The 15184-nt window shown below is 52.8% G+C and overlaps 3 protein-coding genes across 3 annotated transcripts; all 3 read right to left on the bottom strand.

Moving 5' to 3' along the window:
- Positions 1 to 524: 524 nt before the first annotated feature.
- On the bottom strand, positions 525 to 1502 carry JKF63_01518 (uncharacterized protein; the record flags this gene model as incomplete). The annotated part of the gene is made up of 1 exon (XM_067897565.1): positions 525 to 1502. One exon carries the CDS (start codon positions 1500 to 1502, stop codon positions 525 to 527), a length of 978 nt encoding a protein of 325 aa, XP_067753722.1.
- Positions 1503 to 2273: 771 nt separating this feature from the next.
- On the bottom strand, positions 2274 to 3668 carry JKF63_01517 (uncharacterized protein; the record flags this gene model as incomplete). Its single annotated transcript, XM_067897564.1, has 1 exon — positions 2274 to 3668. One exon carries the CDS (start codon positions 3666 to 3668, stop codon positions 2274 to 2276), a length of 1395 nt encoding a protein of 464 aa, XP_067753721.1.
- A 7604-nt stretch (positions 3669 to 11272) lies between these two features.
- Positions 11273 to 12046, bottom strand: JKF63_01516 (uncharacterized protein; the record flags this gene model as incomplete). The annotated part of the gene is made up of 1 exon (XM_067897563.1): positions 11273 to 12046. One exon carries the CDS (start codon positions 12044 to 12046, stop codon positions 11273 to 11275), a length of 774 nt encoding a protein of 257 aa, XP_067753720.1.
- Positions 12047 to 15184: the final 3138 nt, after the last annotated feature.

Here is a 15184-nt window from a genome sequence, read left to right as displayed (position 1 = left end):
GAGAGAGACAAAAAAAAAGGAAAAGAAATCCAGGAAGATATGCGTTCAGAGAGAGAGGGGGGGGGGAGGAGGAGTTGATTGGAAGGGAAACAACAACAATGAAAAAAAAAACATTAGTGTCTGCTTCATAGGGAAATGCTTCCTGGAAAGTCGAGGAAGTTCTCGACCGGAAAAATGTGGCACTTTTTCTGCAGAAGCACAGATCCACATACTCCCACAGACATTAAAAAGCGCGTATCACTCGTCACCTTTAGAGACTCGGGAGATGAAATGCACACGTCAAGTGGCTGTAGAGCCCACGGCCCAATTGACTTCAAAAATGTGCCCTCAAGGTTTGCCTTGAGGGCGGCGCAGGCTACTGATTACACCCCCCTCCCCTTGTCTTCCGGGGAGTGTATCGGATGCGCGAGCGGGAGTGCACGTGTGTGTGTGTGTGTGTGTGCGATGTGATGATTCCTTTCGAGGAGGGAGCACCCACCACGGTCAGTTGCAAACCATACCGACGGCAAATTGAGTTGCCACCATCAATCAACGCCTGTTGCCGCCCTCAGTGTGTGCTTCAGCTGCGCATTTTCGTGTATGAGCTGCTCCAGCTCGAGAGAGATGCGTCCGAGTACTGCGTCACATTCAGCGATATGGTTTTTGTGCTTGCGCTCAGCATCGATCATGCGCTGCTTGAGCGCGTCCACCTCTCGGGTATTGGCACGCGAGAGTGCAGCGTAGTTCTCGTGCAGCAAAGCGAGCTCGGTGTTCAGTGCCTGGATTGTTTTTTCGTAGGCCATCGTACGCGCCTTGTTGAACTCTGCGCTGGCAGTTAATGCGATTTCTGGCGCCTGTGCAGCAGAGATCGGCCCTGGGGGCGCAGGGAATACCGATGCGGTTTTCAGTGGCCTCGACTCACTGCTGTCAACGTGCTGAGAAAGTTGGTCAACACGCCTACGCAGAACTTCAAACTCACAGTTTTCAGTTGTAGAAATGATGGATGCCGTGTTGAGCCTGGTGGTGGCTTTACCTAGAGCATCAACGAGGTCGGCCTCCCGTGCAACGAGTCGCTGCAACATCTCTCTGCCGACCTCGGCGGCGTTGTCGAGCAAGACGACAGAGACATTGGCTGACCTCGCGTCGCTGCACATTCGGGGCGCGGGCGGAAGGAGCACATTGATTCCTTGATCGCCGCCGCCACCTCCGCGTAGGCGCATAAGCTTTTCATGAATACCACTCCGAGACTCAAGAAGCTGCAGACGGGCAGCGGATGAGCCTCGTAAACTCTCCAGCAGGGCAGGTAAAACTGCGTCTTCCACGATGGCCGTGTACCGGCAGACATCGCGAAGCGCTGAAAAAAGCTCAGCAATGAGGTTCTTGTGTGCCTGTAGCTGAGAAGAAAGCCGACGCTCCGTCAGTTCGCGTTGGCGCTCAACGAAGACGCATTCGTCAATAACTTCAGCCAAGTAGTGCTGAGTGCGGAGCACGTCATCGGAGGGGGCGGCGGGAGGGTTGGCCATTACAACGAGAAGAGCATCGAAAGAGAAAAGAGGGCAAGCGACAGTCGCGCCTACATGTTCACACTGTCAGCGCGCACAGCTCACTTCCACGGTAACGCAGCACAAGAGCAAAGGCTATCAGTTGCAATTATCAAGGTTTGGAAGAGGAGCCGTAGTAGGGCTACTTGTAGGGGCTAAGAGGACAGAACTGAAGAGACAAAGTGCTCATACCCGCACATGACTACTTGAAGTGTCCACAGATGGAGTGTGACCCTGGTAAAGTGCGTGGGAAAAAAAAAAGACAGGCTGGGTCGCATGCGAAAGTCACGAGAGCCGAGCCTGTCGCACCATCTGTGGTGGTGGCGACATTGTCTTCTGGATGACAGACATCAATACAACCACCAAGACAGAACACTCTTACCTAAAGCTCCCTCTCCATGTCCTCCACTGAACTTCCGGGTGTGGAATAGTGGTGGTGGTGAGAATGTTGCATCTCATCATCTCGCAGGGCAAATGAGGTCATGATATAGACGTGATGCGCTATCCCTGAGGCGGTATTCTCCACTTTGGCTCCCCCTTTTCCTTAATCGTTAGCTTCGTCATGACTCTGTGAAATGGAAAACAACACAATTCAACAACAAAAAAAAAACGTCGTAACTGCACAACATCCGGAAAGCATCAGAGGATAAGCAGAGGCAGGGACCTTCCCACGGTCTTCATCGACACAACGAGTTTGGGGGGAGGGGAAGGGAGGGGGGTTGGCATCTTCCAGTGAAAAGAACGACTTTTCTGTCACCGCCCCGGCGCCAGTCGCGTGTGGCGCTTCAGCTGTTCGTCGAACCCTGTCGCTCGACTAATAGGTCCTTTTTTTCGACTGATGATAGTGCAGTCAGATGGGTCTTCTACACGTGTCGCGGACGATCTTCCATGTCGTAGGGGGTAGCCATTGTGATGGAGAGGACCCTTTAGCGATTCCAAAACATCGCGCATGTGATCAGGATAGCGGTCGACAACGTCGCTCGTTTCTACATGATGCGTCCAAACAAACCCATCACTATCGGCCCCAGCCGCTTGCGCGTCCCCTCCGGCGGCGGTGCTGCTTCCACTCGCTAGAAGCGGAGTCGGCGACTGAGCGTTGCGCAGAACGCGCCGCGGTAGAACGTCCAGTGTTATTTTCCCCAGATGACCCATGGTAAAGTCGTGCGCGAAAAAACGGTGCGCGCGTGCCGGGTCGAGGTTTCCCATTTCCGTTTGCCCACTGGTCCCGCTGCGCTCGCAGATCATAGCGACGCAATCATCAAAGCTGATGGGCACGCGTGGCAGGTGAAGACATTCTGCCATGTGCTCTGATGAGCCAGATGCCACGAGAAGGTCGTATATGTAGCGCGCCACCATGCCCTGTGGAAGTGACACATCGTTACATGGGATAATCCCGCACGCCGCCAGCTTCAACCCCGATTCTTTCGTAAAACAGCCGGGCAGTGTGAGACCTGGTGTATCGTATAAAACCACTGGCGGATCCTTCGAAAGGGGAACTAGCTTCATACCCCTCGTGGTTCCTGGTGTGATCGACACCGTCTCAGGTGCCCGAGAGCGACGGAAGTCCTCACGATGGAACTGATACTCATGAGCAAGGCGGAGGGAGTTAATCAACGTCGACTTTCCTACATTTGGCATCCCCACAACAAGACCGACGTGGGCAACTGTCTTGAAGGGCAGAGGCGTTAATATGTGCGTCGTGAATCGCTGCATCGCTTCCACGACATCTTTCCAGCACCGCTGCGCGCTCGTGAAGAGTGCAAAGGCCCCTTGTCGTTCGTAGTATTCCTGAATAGCGCGATTGCTGTCCTCATTTGAGAGCTCAGCCTTATTGAAAATGATAAGGCGCGGTTTCCCTGCGGTGAGCTTGCGAATATTAGGGTTCTCTGTCGTGAAAGGCAGTCGCGCATCGCGTATCTCGAGAATGAAGTCTACATCCTTCACCTTGTCAGCAAGCATAGTCACCGCTGACTGCATGTGGCCAAGATACCACGCTGCGCCTTTCTCGTCAATGTCCACGAAAGCCTCACGTGACATCGACTTTTTCGAAGAGGACTCCATGGAGTGTTTGTAGGCGTTTAGGGTGCGCTTAACCGTGCGCATGAACGCTGGGTCGAAGACGTTGCATCGTGGGCGAGTCACCCGCATTTCAGCTTAAACACACTCGAGGCTACTCTACTCTTTCTGCTTGCTCAATTCAGTGCGTGGCGGGGTGGGAAAGGGGGGCAGCTGCACAAGGAGGAAAAATGGAAGAAGAAAAAGGTGCTAAAAATATTACGCATACACATCAGACACACAACGCCCTACGAAACAGGATAAGGGGGGGGGGGGGCGGGAGAAGACCGCGGGGGTCAAAAAAGGGGATGTCGCAACATCAACTATGAGCCTGGTCTGTTGTTCCGACATCTAGACTAACTTCTCACGAATGCATTCGCTCATTTTTTTTCCGCTTCTGCTTCTCTGCTGTGCCTGCCGGCGTTTTCTTATTTGGTGTTTGTCATCCTCCTCAACTTTCTGGGTTATCAAAAGCTCTCGATATACCCCGGAGAGTAGAAGAGACGTTGAGGGTGAGTGAGTGGTGCCAAGCAGCAGGAGTAGAATAGTGATTACACTGTCACGTGACCAGTGCTGTTATCAACGCAAACAGAACCTACACTGCAATGCTCTCGCTCTCTAACTGAGACAACGAGCCTAGTGAATTTGGGGGTACTTTCGTTTCACATGGACGGCAGTCTTAACAAAGTCGAAGAGCAGCTCGAGGCCTCTCGCTGCTCTCCACGCAGCTAACCCTTTTAGCGGCTCTTGTCTCTCTGCTAGACGGGCCCGCCCCACTAGGAGAGATTAAATCAGAAGAAGTAAAAAGAAAGTCGGAAACGACGTAAGAACGAATATGAACACTATTCCCCCCACCCTGAGGAACACACACGCACAAAACCTAAAGCTGTTGCTGGAACAGAACAGTAAGCGAACGGAGGTGAGAGGGAGCGCCATCCATAGAGAGACGTGCGGCACCTCAACCCCATTTGTGTAGCACCAAGAGAACGCAACTCACTGCCCGTGGAATGAGCCTTCCCATGTCGGTCCCCTCATCCAAACGCGAAATACGTCGACGGGACTCAGGCGCACCTGCATAAACGGACCGCCACACACACACGAGTACCACCGCATAATTCCCTTGCAACTCGCGGGCAAACTCTCCAGGAACAGCCAGGTCAGCGGCTACAGAGGCAGCGACTCCAGGTGGTGGGCGAACCCCCCCCTCCCCCCTCTCCCCCTCCCCTCCCTGCCCCCATTCGGTCACCTCATCTGCTCGCCGCGGGCAGATGCGGTGGCGCAGGCAGACGCCGAGTGCAGGAGTGACCGCGGCGCTCTGGGGTGTAAGTCTCAGACGACCCGGTCCAGCGACGCAGAGCAGCGGCTCGATTAGCGGCATGCGGCTGTGGCACTGAACGGGTGGGGCAGGTGAGGTCGGCCCTCGAGGCGCTGCGCAGAGAGCTGGACCAGCGAGGACGAAGAGACGCCGACAATGGGTGTTGCGATAGGCTTGCTCTTGTTCGTCACTGCTCTCAGCACCGGCGCTACGACGGTAATGCATGAGATGAGGTGGCGGGTTAGGGCATACGACGCTGGCGCTCCCCGACCGCAGCGCGCGCGCCTCTCTCACCTACACGTGTCGCTGACCATCGAAAAAAAAGGAGAGGACGACCGTGTCGACAAACCTGCAATGCGTTAAGTGTCAAAGCAATTCACGTAAGTGTGATGCATCATAAATAGTGGCTACTCGCCAAAGGCGCAAAACCGGTACCCCCCCCCCCAAAAAAAAGAAAAAAACACGTCACATCACGCCGCTGGGGTTATTTGATGGCTACAACCTCGCGCCAAAAATAAAAGAAAACACTACGCTGTGCATGGGAGGTGCAAGGGGGCCACCTTCGTGCCGTCCTGCGCGGGCTGATCTCCCGTGCTCTAGATTTCTGCTACAGTGGGTGGCCGGCAGTGACGCGAGAAAGTGTCGCTGGTGCGCCGATTACCACCCCTCATGAAATTTAGAGTATCCTTATTCCCGCCTGTGTATGAATGCCGCGATAGGGCCCGACCGGGTGCACCGCCCAGAGTACAACTCGAGGGTCTTGTGTGATGCTAGACTGGGACCGAGCTTCACTTTCACGATGTGATCCGGCAAATGATGATGTTCGCACACACACTGCAGTTGAGCCGCATGGACTTCCCCCCCCCCATCGGGTGTTCCCCACCCCCACACCGTGCGAGTCGGGCACGGATAACTGGGTGTTCTCTCTGCGCTGGCAGATGTTTGAAGACGGAAACCTCAGGCTTGACAAAATGGCGCTAGTCGAAGTCGTGCAACCTCGGAAACAAAAATTGGCATACCCCGCTTGACAGACACGCATATCAACCTCTGAGTAGTCCCAGTGCATATGCGTGCGCACTAACCCGACCTGCCTCTCATGCATGGTATTGATGCACATGGGGGGTAAAAAAAAACACTAAACACTGAAAAGCAAGACCGCCATTCTGGAACAGACTCGAATATTACATAGTGCGAACATTACGCACACACGCTATTGTCGAGCGCTGGTGTGGCGCAATGCATCCAAAGACCCGAGGTGCAACGGCGCGAGATGCAGATGGCAGAGAAGAAATCTGTGGACTAGCTAACCCCAGACTGTACAGGTAGTCGATCGACGCAGCATCTCTTGTCTCCAACGGCGGCGAACCGACGACGCACACATGGCAGTGAGACCACGCAAACACCCCGAACTCGAGTTTTTGAACTTCTCCAGAAACACATCTGGAGAGTCGCCACAGCCCCTCACGAACTGCATGGACCTGAGGCAGCCCAGGAAGAAGTATGGCATACCAGCAGAGTGCAGGGTCTGAAATGAGCCGGACTTGAAGCTACCCGACCTTCTTCTTGAGACCATTCGGTATGTGGCTAGAATACATCTTTTGGTCCTACCTGAATCACACACGACACCGCTTCACCACCATCGCATCACAGTGAATGCGGGCTTCTTGGATGGCCTGGCGCAATCCACCAGATCCGTCTGGTGTCAATCTAACGCTTCACATATTAGTAGCAGCAGCGATAAACAGTACAAAAGCGGTACCAGGCACATCGGTAGTTGAGGCGATAGACTGCCCACTCTTTACGACGAAGGTGGAGATATGGTGCAGCACAGATACGCGAGCTGTTGCTGTCTGCGCATACTTGTCGCTTTTCTATTGAGATCATGAGGGAATACACAAGACACTTTCAATCTTTACCGGTGCGCAGGTAACCGCCGTCCCCCCCCCTCCGACCTTCTACGCCACCTGCGTCGGAGGAACATCATCTCTAGCCCGTGACGATAATCCGTGTTTCCACAGCGGTACCGTCGAGAGCGACTCTCTCCTTTTTCGAGAGCTGAGTTGCGCAAACTCATGTTGGACAACGGTGAAGCGAATGTAATATTTGAGGCTAGAAAAACAAAGACCTATATAACCGACAAGTCTTCCAGGCAGGCACCCCACTGCAGTCCGTCACTGTGAACATTTTCGGGGCACCTCAGGCTAATTTCAGAGGTACTTGGAGAAGCCCAGAAGGGCGAAAAGGGGAAAGAGAGAAAGAGATGGTAGATAGCACAGCAAACCGAAAATGGAAAAAACACGAAGCGCCGATGCATTTGCAAGTCCCCCTCCCCGAAGCAAAACAGCGCAGGGAGAAACAGGAGACGCCTCGCGGAAGGCTGTAATGAGTGAGGGGGGGGGGTGGAGGGGTGGGGGAGGAGGGGAAAGGTACCAAACGACCCGTTCAACTGAGACTCTTTCTTCAGTACCAGTCTTCCTGTGTAGCCCCGAGGCCAGGGATGCTCCACCACCACCTCTCAGTCCCCCCCCACCCCCACCCCTTGCGTTGCTTCGCCCCGCAACTCCACTGCGCACTAGGAAACATGCAAGGGGGAGGGGGTCAGCTACACACACACACACACACACACACGCATATGTATATACACACATATACAACACCGTACGCTCTGACAGGACGTGAGCGCAAAGGTGGAGAACACCATTGTTTTTGTTCCTCCTTGTAATCGATGCTCACATGTGTGTTTACATGATGACCAGAGAACAGCATCACACATACAAGGGTGCCCAGAGGCGACAAATACACAGAAAGGAAGAGTTTCCGAGTAGGAAAAAGGAAGCCGAGGGAAAGACATTAGAAACAAAATTTAAAAAAACTGTGGCTCTCTGTGACGCTGGTTTATTCACAGCTGAAAAGGAACAGACTTCTGATGCAGATTCCGGTGAGAAGACCCACTGAAACGCGTGCCGCACGCAATGGGAGAGGGAGGGGAGGTGCGAGGTGAGGAGAAGAGTGAAGGTTGCCACGTAAGCAGCCGCAAGAAGCTCCGAGAAAATCGCCAATGCGGTCACTGTGGCACAGTGAGCAGTACTAGTGAGGCTCAGTGGATTCCCGAGGCAGTCCTCCGCAACACATGCAAAAGCAAAAAGGGGGAAAAGGAAAACACCACCCTGTCGAGATAGATGAAAGACAGGACATCACAATGGGAGGCGCACACGAAGCATATATATATATAGATATATATAACCAAAGAAATTAACCGTGGAGGGAGACCGCTGATTCAGAGAAGGGAAAGAGCGAAAAAAAAAAACAGAAAGAGCGAAGGATGATTGGAGAAAAGCCCCTCTCCTTAGTAGTGCCTGCTCGCATGAGCACACAATTAAAGTCGCTTGGCGAGCATAAACAATATTAACGACACACACAGACACACACACGTATATGTACAGCTGGGCAGGTTCAGAGTACAAATTGATGTGTCTAAAACAGGCGTGTATATAAAGCAGCAAGCATGAGTGATATGTGTGCGTCAGCATAAGTTTTCGCATAGTGGTGAACATACCGGTCCATGTACATGCATGAAAGTCTCCCTATGGTGATCCTCCGGCTCCTGCTTTTCCTTTTCCCCCTTCTTCCTAGGAATCTGTTAAAGTGACCGCACCTGACACACCATAGCTCAACACACAGGCTTTCAGAGATACCCCATTAATCTTCACAAGACTTAACTGAATATCACACGTAGAACAAAACCAAGCTGAAAGTGAAAGGCAACAATTCAAAAGCACAACAGATGAGAAGCGGAGTGGGGAATCATTCACAGTGAAGGAAAAAAAAGGGGGCTCCAGGCTGGACAACAACGCGCAATCCAGCTGAAAGTGCGGCTCTGTCGTAAAACACTGAAAACGGGAAAAGCGGAGGAAAGAAAATTGAAATATATATATATATATATAAAGAGTGCTAGGTGAGAAGCGGCACTTGGAAGTGTCAATGATTTTCTTCGTCACCTCAGCATGATTGAGTGCTTCAGCGAGTAGGCACAGGGACGGCTGGGGGGGGGGGGGGAAGGGGACAACACCCTGAGAATCATGTGTGAGGTCTAGCCGTCCCCTTTCCAACCACGAGCGAGGGGTTGAGCCGAGGTCAAAAAATTTGGTAACACCCGCCGCACCCATTCGCCCCAGTATGCGATGTGTCTTGTTGTAGGCACGTGTCTATTAAAGCTACAGTTGGATGCCCGAATGGTTTTTTTTTTTGGGGGGGGGGGGGCATAGATAGACAACAAAGACAATAATTGAACAAAATTGTAGACTCATGTCGAAGGCTCTAAAGCCTCTGTCAGCGTCTTTGGGGTGTAAGCCTTTTAGTCGATGTAACCTGTCGGCGTTGCAGTTTCCCGAGCGAGTATAGATTTTTTTTTTCGCTGCCTCATTTACATCTATTTTTTGTTAAGGGCTACATCAGAAGAAGTCTCCCCAAAGAAGCACGTGCCCTGGGATGCGTACGCAGACATGGACGCAATGTCCTCCTGTCTTCCTTGCTCGAAGACGCAGTCCCTTGCTGAACCCGCGGTTGGGCATGCTCGAAAGGGGTTCTCTAGTTCTCACTGGGGTCTTTAAGACACCAGCGGTGAGTTGGGAAGGGCAGTGAAGCAGGAGGAGCGGGGCTTCGACAATTTTATTCTACTGGGGCAATCCCGACAGAGACATGCCCTCGCAGGGCTCACATACTTGCGTATGTGGCCCTCAGAAGGGTCTGGACACTGCAACCAAAGCATTCAACAAAGCTGTGGCTACGTGATCCACGTCTCATTACCAGAGCTACATTGTTCCTATTTTTTTTTGCATTGTTTGGTCGTTTCAACACGCACACATGTTTTCATTCCCAGTTTGAAGAGCCCAATAGGCTCCTGGGTCTTGGACCGCCTCTATCTGTAACAGCGAGCGTGATGCGAAGCGGTGGTGACACAGGGGTGAAAAATGGGGGGAGGAGGGTTAGGGGGAAGAAAAGCGGTGGTAGTTCGCCGCTCCCATTTTTTGTTGTTTTCATTTCCACAGCGCTGTCAGACAGATTTCAGGGCACCCAATATATATACATGTATGGATATATACATATACATACATATATAGAGATGCAGATGAATCATGTGTGGGGAGTACAGCGGAAGAGTAAATTTAAAAACGAAAAGGCAAAAAAAGAATTTAAAGAAGGAGGGGGCATTAACCAAACCGAGATACTCACGAAAGGGGAGGAGAATCCGAAATGAGGAGAGAGGGTGGAGAAAGAGGGAAGGGCAATATGTAACGTGGGCAAATGCACAGTTGACGACAGGAGGAGCACACGAAAACAGCGCAACCTGCACGCGAATGAGACAACAAAGACGACGCTCGGAGGAAAACGGGAGCGTGCGCACACCGAAATGAAGAAGCGCGCGTATTCACAGCCGATACTTAAAGGGGGAAAAAGCAGCCAAAAACAAAACAAAAAGAGGGAAAAGAGAAAAAGAATTAACACACGCACACGCAGAAACAAACATTAAGACATCCAGAGAAACAAAATGCCAAAAAGGCGTTTGTTTTGTTTTTTCTAGCGTGTCCATTATGCCATACAACAACAGTAACTATGCCCCACAACCTTAGCCCCTGGCTTGTCACAAGCCCAGCTCGCAGCAAGGGAAAAGAAGGAATTTAACCCGTGCAGCAGCAATGCGACCGAGTCATCACGGCACGGACTTCGAATGAGACTCTACCCCCCTCCTCCCGCCCATTCTTGACTTCCACCCGCCTCGTACATCATCTCCGACCCTTTTCATTACGGTCGTCACGATGTGGCACGTCCCTGAGGGCGGTCCAGAGTCCCCAATCAGTTTGCATTCAGGACAGGGCGGGGTGCGCTTGAGAGACATTTGGCCTACTGCTCACCATATGTATTGTAGAAGCGTCTTCACTATTGGGCAAGTGCCTCGGAAGAAGCGCCGCTCATACAATCACCTCAGACATAAGTAGACACACACCACTCTAACTTCCTACGTCGCAGGTGCGTCGACTCTGTCACCGGCAGAGGTGGTTGGGGATTGTGAAGAAGAGGGGGAAGGAGACGCCGATGCTTCACAGAAAAGGCCCCGAATTCCTGACGGCAATTCGAGACGCTTCCGCATCGACAAGGAGGGGGGGAGAGATATGAGTTGCCTAAAAAAAAAATGAAGGACGCAAGGCACAAAAAAAAAGCGCAGAGAATACAGACGGGATCGTCTGCGAAAAGCTGAACCTATTCGCCGTCTATTTACAGTCGCCACGGAAGACTTCCGACGACTGTGTTTCACACTGTCGACGGCATCCGTTTTACATGTCCAAACTGAGCGGTCCCCAGGATGCCTAGTACACGTTTGTCTCTACTGGGGGTGAATGTGATAGTAGACGTGACCGCCCACTGTTTGTTGAATCGACTGTTGGCGCGAAGGCGTGTTGTAGTGCGGTGAAGCTTGGTAGTGTTGGTGCGGCTGCACGAGGTGCGCACTGGTGGCTTGAAAATATGCCGTTGGTTGAACAGTGTGCAGAGTCGGCTGGAACACAGTGGCGGTGGAGTGGTTGGGGATCTGCGGCGTAATAGAAGAATTAGTGTAGAGCGAGAACTGTGGCGGTGCGGGATTCGGTGCACGGCTCTGAGTGGCAAGCACAGTCGGTGCAATGGCGTGAGATTTCGGCTGCACAAGCAGAAGGGGATGAAACGAGTTGACAGCGTTTTCGTGAGATATGCTGGGTCCGTGCACCACATGCAGTGCAGGTGCCGCAGTTAAGGGTGTTATCGAGAGGTGGGCGGCAATGGTGCCATCCGGATTAAGATACTCTGCTGGCGGCACCGCAACCTTCATGTAGTCTTGGGGGCGGTACACGAGAGCGCCTGATGCATGTAGCTCCTCAAGCTGCGCTTGCGTCCCGTGAAAAAAGCTACAGCGATCTCGAAGACATTTGCCTTGTGTGAAGAATGAACACACGCTCCATGGCACTGGCCGTGACTCCCCGTTAGCCACATGCATGTACGGGCACGTCGGGGAACGGGAGCAACGACCAGTGAGAAGAAAGTCTCTGCAAATCACACCCTTGTTGCGGAGCAGCTCAGCGATCTGCTGGCGACGCTGGTCTGGTGTCCACTGTTGCTGAGACATTATCGACTGTGGAAGAGATCAAACTAGTCGCGCTGTGGGCTGATCACGTTGGTTGCTGAGTCGGGTGTTATGCGAGCCGTTTTACTTGCTGTCTTGTTGCCGCGTTTGTTTCTCTCGGTCTGGAGAGACAAACGTTTCCAAGATGGATGACTGAAAATCGGGACAGCGACGAAGCGTGTGGCACTTCAGGCACGAGAGCCACACCAGAGAGAGAGAGGGGCTGTGAAGGTAGAAAATAAAAGATAGCCCGTGTGTGTGTGTAGTAGGGATTGGGGGGAGGGGGGGGGGGCAGGCGGCTGGAGGTGAAAATTGAGCTCACACACGGCGGCGGGGAGCAAACAGCACAGCCAGGGGCACACCAATTGTAAAGGAATGGACTGATTTGAGCGCGTTAACCAAGCAAGAAGAGCAGGCGACGGCAGGCTGAGAAGTTCTGGTTGAAGAGAAAAAGATCACGGAGGAATGAAAAATTGAGACAGCGGACTATTACAAGTCATGAACAACAAAAGCAAAAAAAAAATACAGCATATGGACGTACTATCGGTCTGTTTGTTTTGTGCCCCCTTTTTTGTTCTATTTTTTGCTGTTCTGTACGCTTTCACACGTGTTCGTTGTTGCCAACTCAATGGTGCAACAAGTCGGTGCCTTCAGACAACAAAAAATGTATATACATATATTAAATGTATAAAAGATTGTGGAGCAAAATGAGTAGTATAACGAACTTATTTTTGTGTCGTTCCGGGGTCGGAAGACGTTTTGTTTTTCTTTAGTGCGTGTATTCACGTACAACACCCGTGAGAGAAAACGAGCACAAAGAGAGTAGCATGAGAGAAGGAAGTGGTGCGGCTGCGGAGGGAGTGGTGAAGGAAGCCATGAGTGGTCGTCAGTCATTCAATCGGAGTATGTGCTCAGGAAAGATAGGTGATCGCGTCTATCTGTGTTCGCTGATAACCCACCCACCCCAGAAAGAAAAACTTCTGCGCAATATTGGAGAAAAACAGAAGCGATTTTCGTGTTTCTCAGGATTCCAGCCTGCGATACTACCCCACATTCCACTCCACCACCTGCCCATCACCAGCCCCTCGCGTCATGCCAAGGAATGGTAGCCACGCGTTACAGGAATGCCGACTCAGCCATCTCGGGATGGCTCATGTCCCGACACCTGCCCATTACACTTCGCGAGACGCGAGGCGGTGCATCCGTCGGGGGTGGCTCCGGCCTCTCTACAGACTGGGCAGTGGTCCCTTGATAACGTGTTGAGGCCCTCTGCCATCAGGGTCAAAGCATACCCCGTGTATATGAGTCTGCGTTGAGTTAGCAAGGCAGCCTGAGCGAGGAGAAGGAGAAGTGGGGGAGGGGGACAGCAAAGATGGTCGATTGCGCGTCTCAACATAACGCCGGCCTCGGGCACCAGGAAAGTGGGGAAGGGAAGGGGCGCACGTGTATGTGTGCGCCTGCCTGTATCACCAGAGCACAAATACCTCCAGCTCGCCAACACAACCGCTGATGACGAGCCCGGCGGTGGGGAAAGTGGTGAGTAGGGGAGCAGGAATTACCGCCAGGAAACCGAAGGAAGTGGAAGGGAAGGGGAGGGGAGGGGATGGGAAAGGCGCAAGAAAAAAAAAGGTGCCGTCTCGCTCTGACCCCTCCCCCGCCTCCACACACACACACACACACACACACCGCGACGCGGTTTGACAACAAACAGGGGAGCGGAGAAGCAGTGGCATTGGAAGGGGGGAAGGAAAGGATGGGAATAAAGAACAAAAGAAGAAAAAAAGGGGGGAAAAGAGAGACGCCACCGCTCGATTATATTTAGTTCAGGCACGCAGACAAAAATAAAGAGATGCGAACCATTCACATATGTTTTGGGGTGGTCTCTCCTGCAGCTTTCTGTATGGTTAAGCCTGCTCTAACCACAGCGGGTGGAAGCATCACCCAGCTGCGTCTTGACAGACGCGGTTGGGGCGGATAAGGCGTGTAATAATACACGGGAGAACAGAAACAAAAAAAAGTCGACAGGATATATATATATATAAACAAGGAAAAGAAAGAGTGGAGTTATCAAATAAAGAGGGTGGCCCTCGAGGGCTGCGCTGGGTACGTCAGAGGGGAGGGGAGGGAGGGAGTACATAAGATAACCAAAGCAGCAGCGCACCCAGAGAGTGCAAAAGGGGGTCCAACCACAGACACGTGACGCAGAGAGGGGGAGGGGGAGGGGAAGGGATGAACGAGGCGAGCCCAGACCGACGCAAGATCTAACAAGAGGAGGCAACATTGGGCTTCTCAGAGACAAGACAGAGGCTAACACCGCAACCACAGCAACACCACCACGCAAGAAAAAGATCCAGGAAAGGAGGTGCAAGCGCACGTCGACCGGTTCTCTTCTGCGCCTTTTTTTGTCTCGACTGCTATCGCTGTTGCTGCTGCGCAAGCGTGCCTATGCTCAGGGCGTTCGGTGTGGGACGTGCGTGCGCGCAAGTGCACACCTGCACGGGACGCCTGCCCACACCCCATGAAGAAAAGAGAGGAAATTGAGATGAAAAAACGGCTCGCGGGAACCCCCCCCCGCCCCCGCGCTGAGAGAGGAGGGGCAAAACAGGTGAACAACTGCGCGTATAGGAAGGCGTGGTGGTGAAAGACACGCGGGGCGGCGAGCGAGGGTGATAAGTTGAGAAACTACAAAAAGGTGCCCGGGTGAAGAGAGGGAAGCGTAGATTTATGGACAAAACACGACGACGACAGCCGCGAAAGCTGAGAGGTGGGGAGAGCTGGCGACTCGGTGACTTTGTGAGCCGACGTGGGGCATACAAGTACGCTCTGAAGAAGAGGAGCACACACGAACCACAGTGGACAGGATTGGGTGACAGAGACTCACATTTCCCTCAGGAATGGGGGGAGGCGGCGGCGGCGCCGGCGGAACACCAGGGAGAATCGACAGCACGAGAAGACAAACGAGCACATCCGATTGGTGCATACACGTTTCCTTCGCTGTCTCTGCGCTGAACGGCTGCAGCATGTCTCATGGGTGTCTTTATGGTTTTGCCATCCTGCCATGCCCCCCCCCTCCATCTGGCATGCTGCTGCTGCTGCTGCTGCTGCGCCCCTTTTTGTGTGTGTGGGCGAATGCAAAGACTG

This window comes from Porcisia hertigi, chromosome 35, assembly GCF_017918235.1.
Source record: "Porcisia hertigi strain C119 chromosome 35, whole genome shotgun sequence".
Taxonomy (NCBI): Eukaryota; Euglenozoa; class Kinetoplastea; order Trypanosomatida; family Trypanosomatidae; genus Porcisia; species Porcisia hertigi.
The sequence above is the reverse complement of the archived record's forward strand: the minus strand, read 5'-3'. Positions and strand labels throughout refer to the sequence as shown.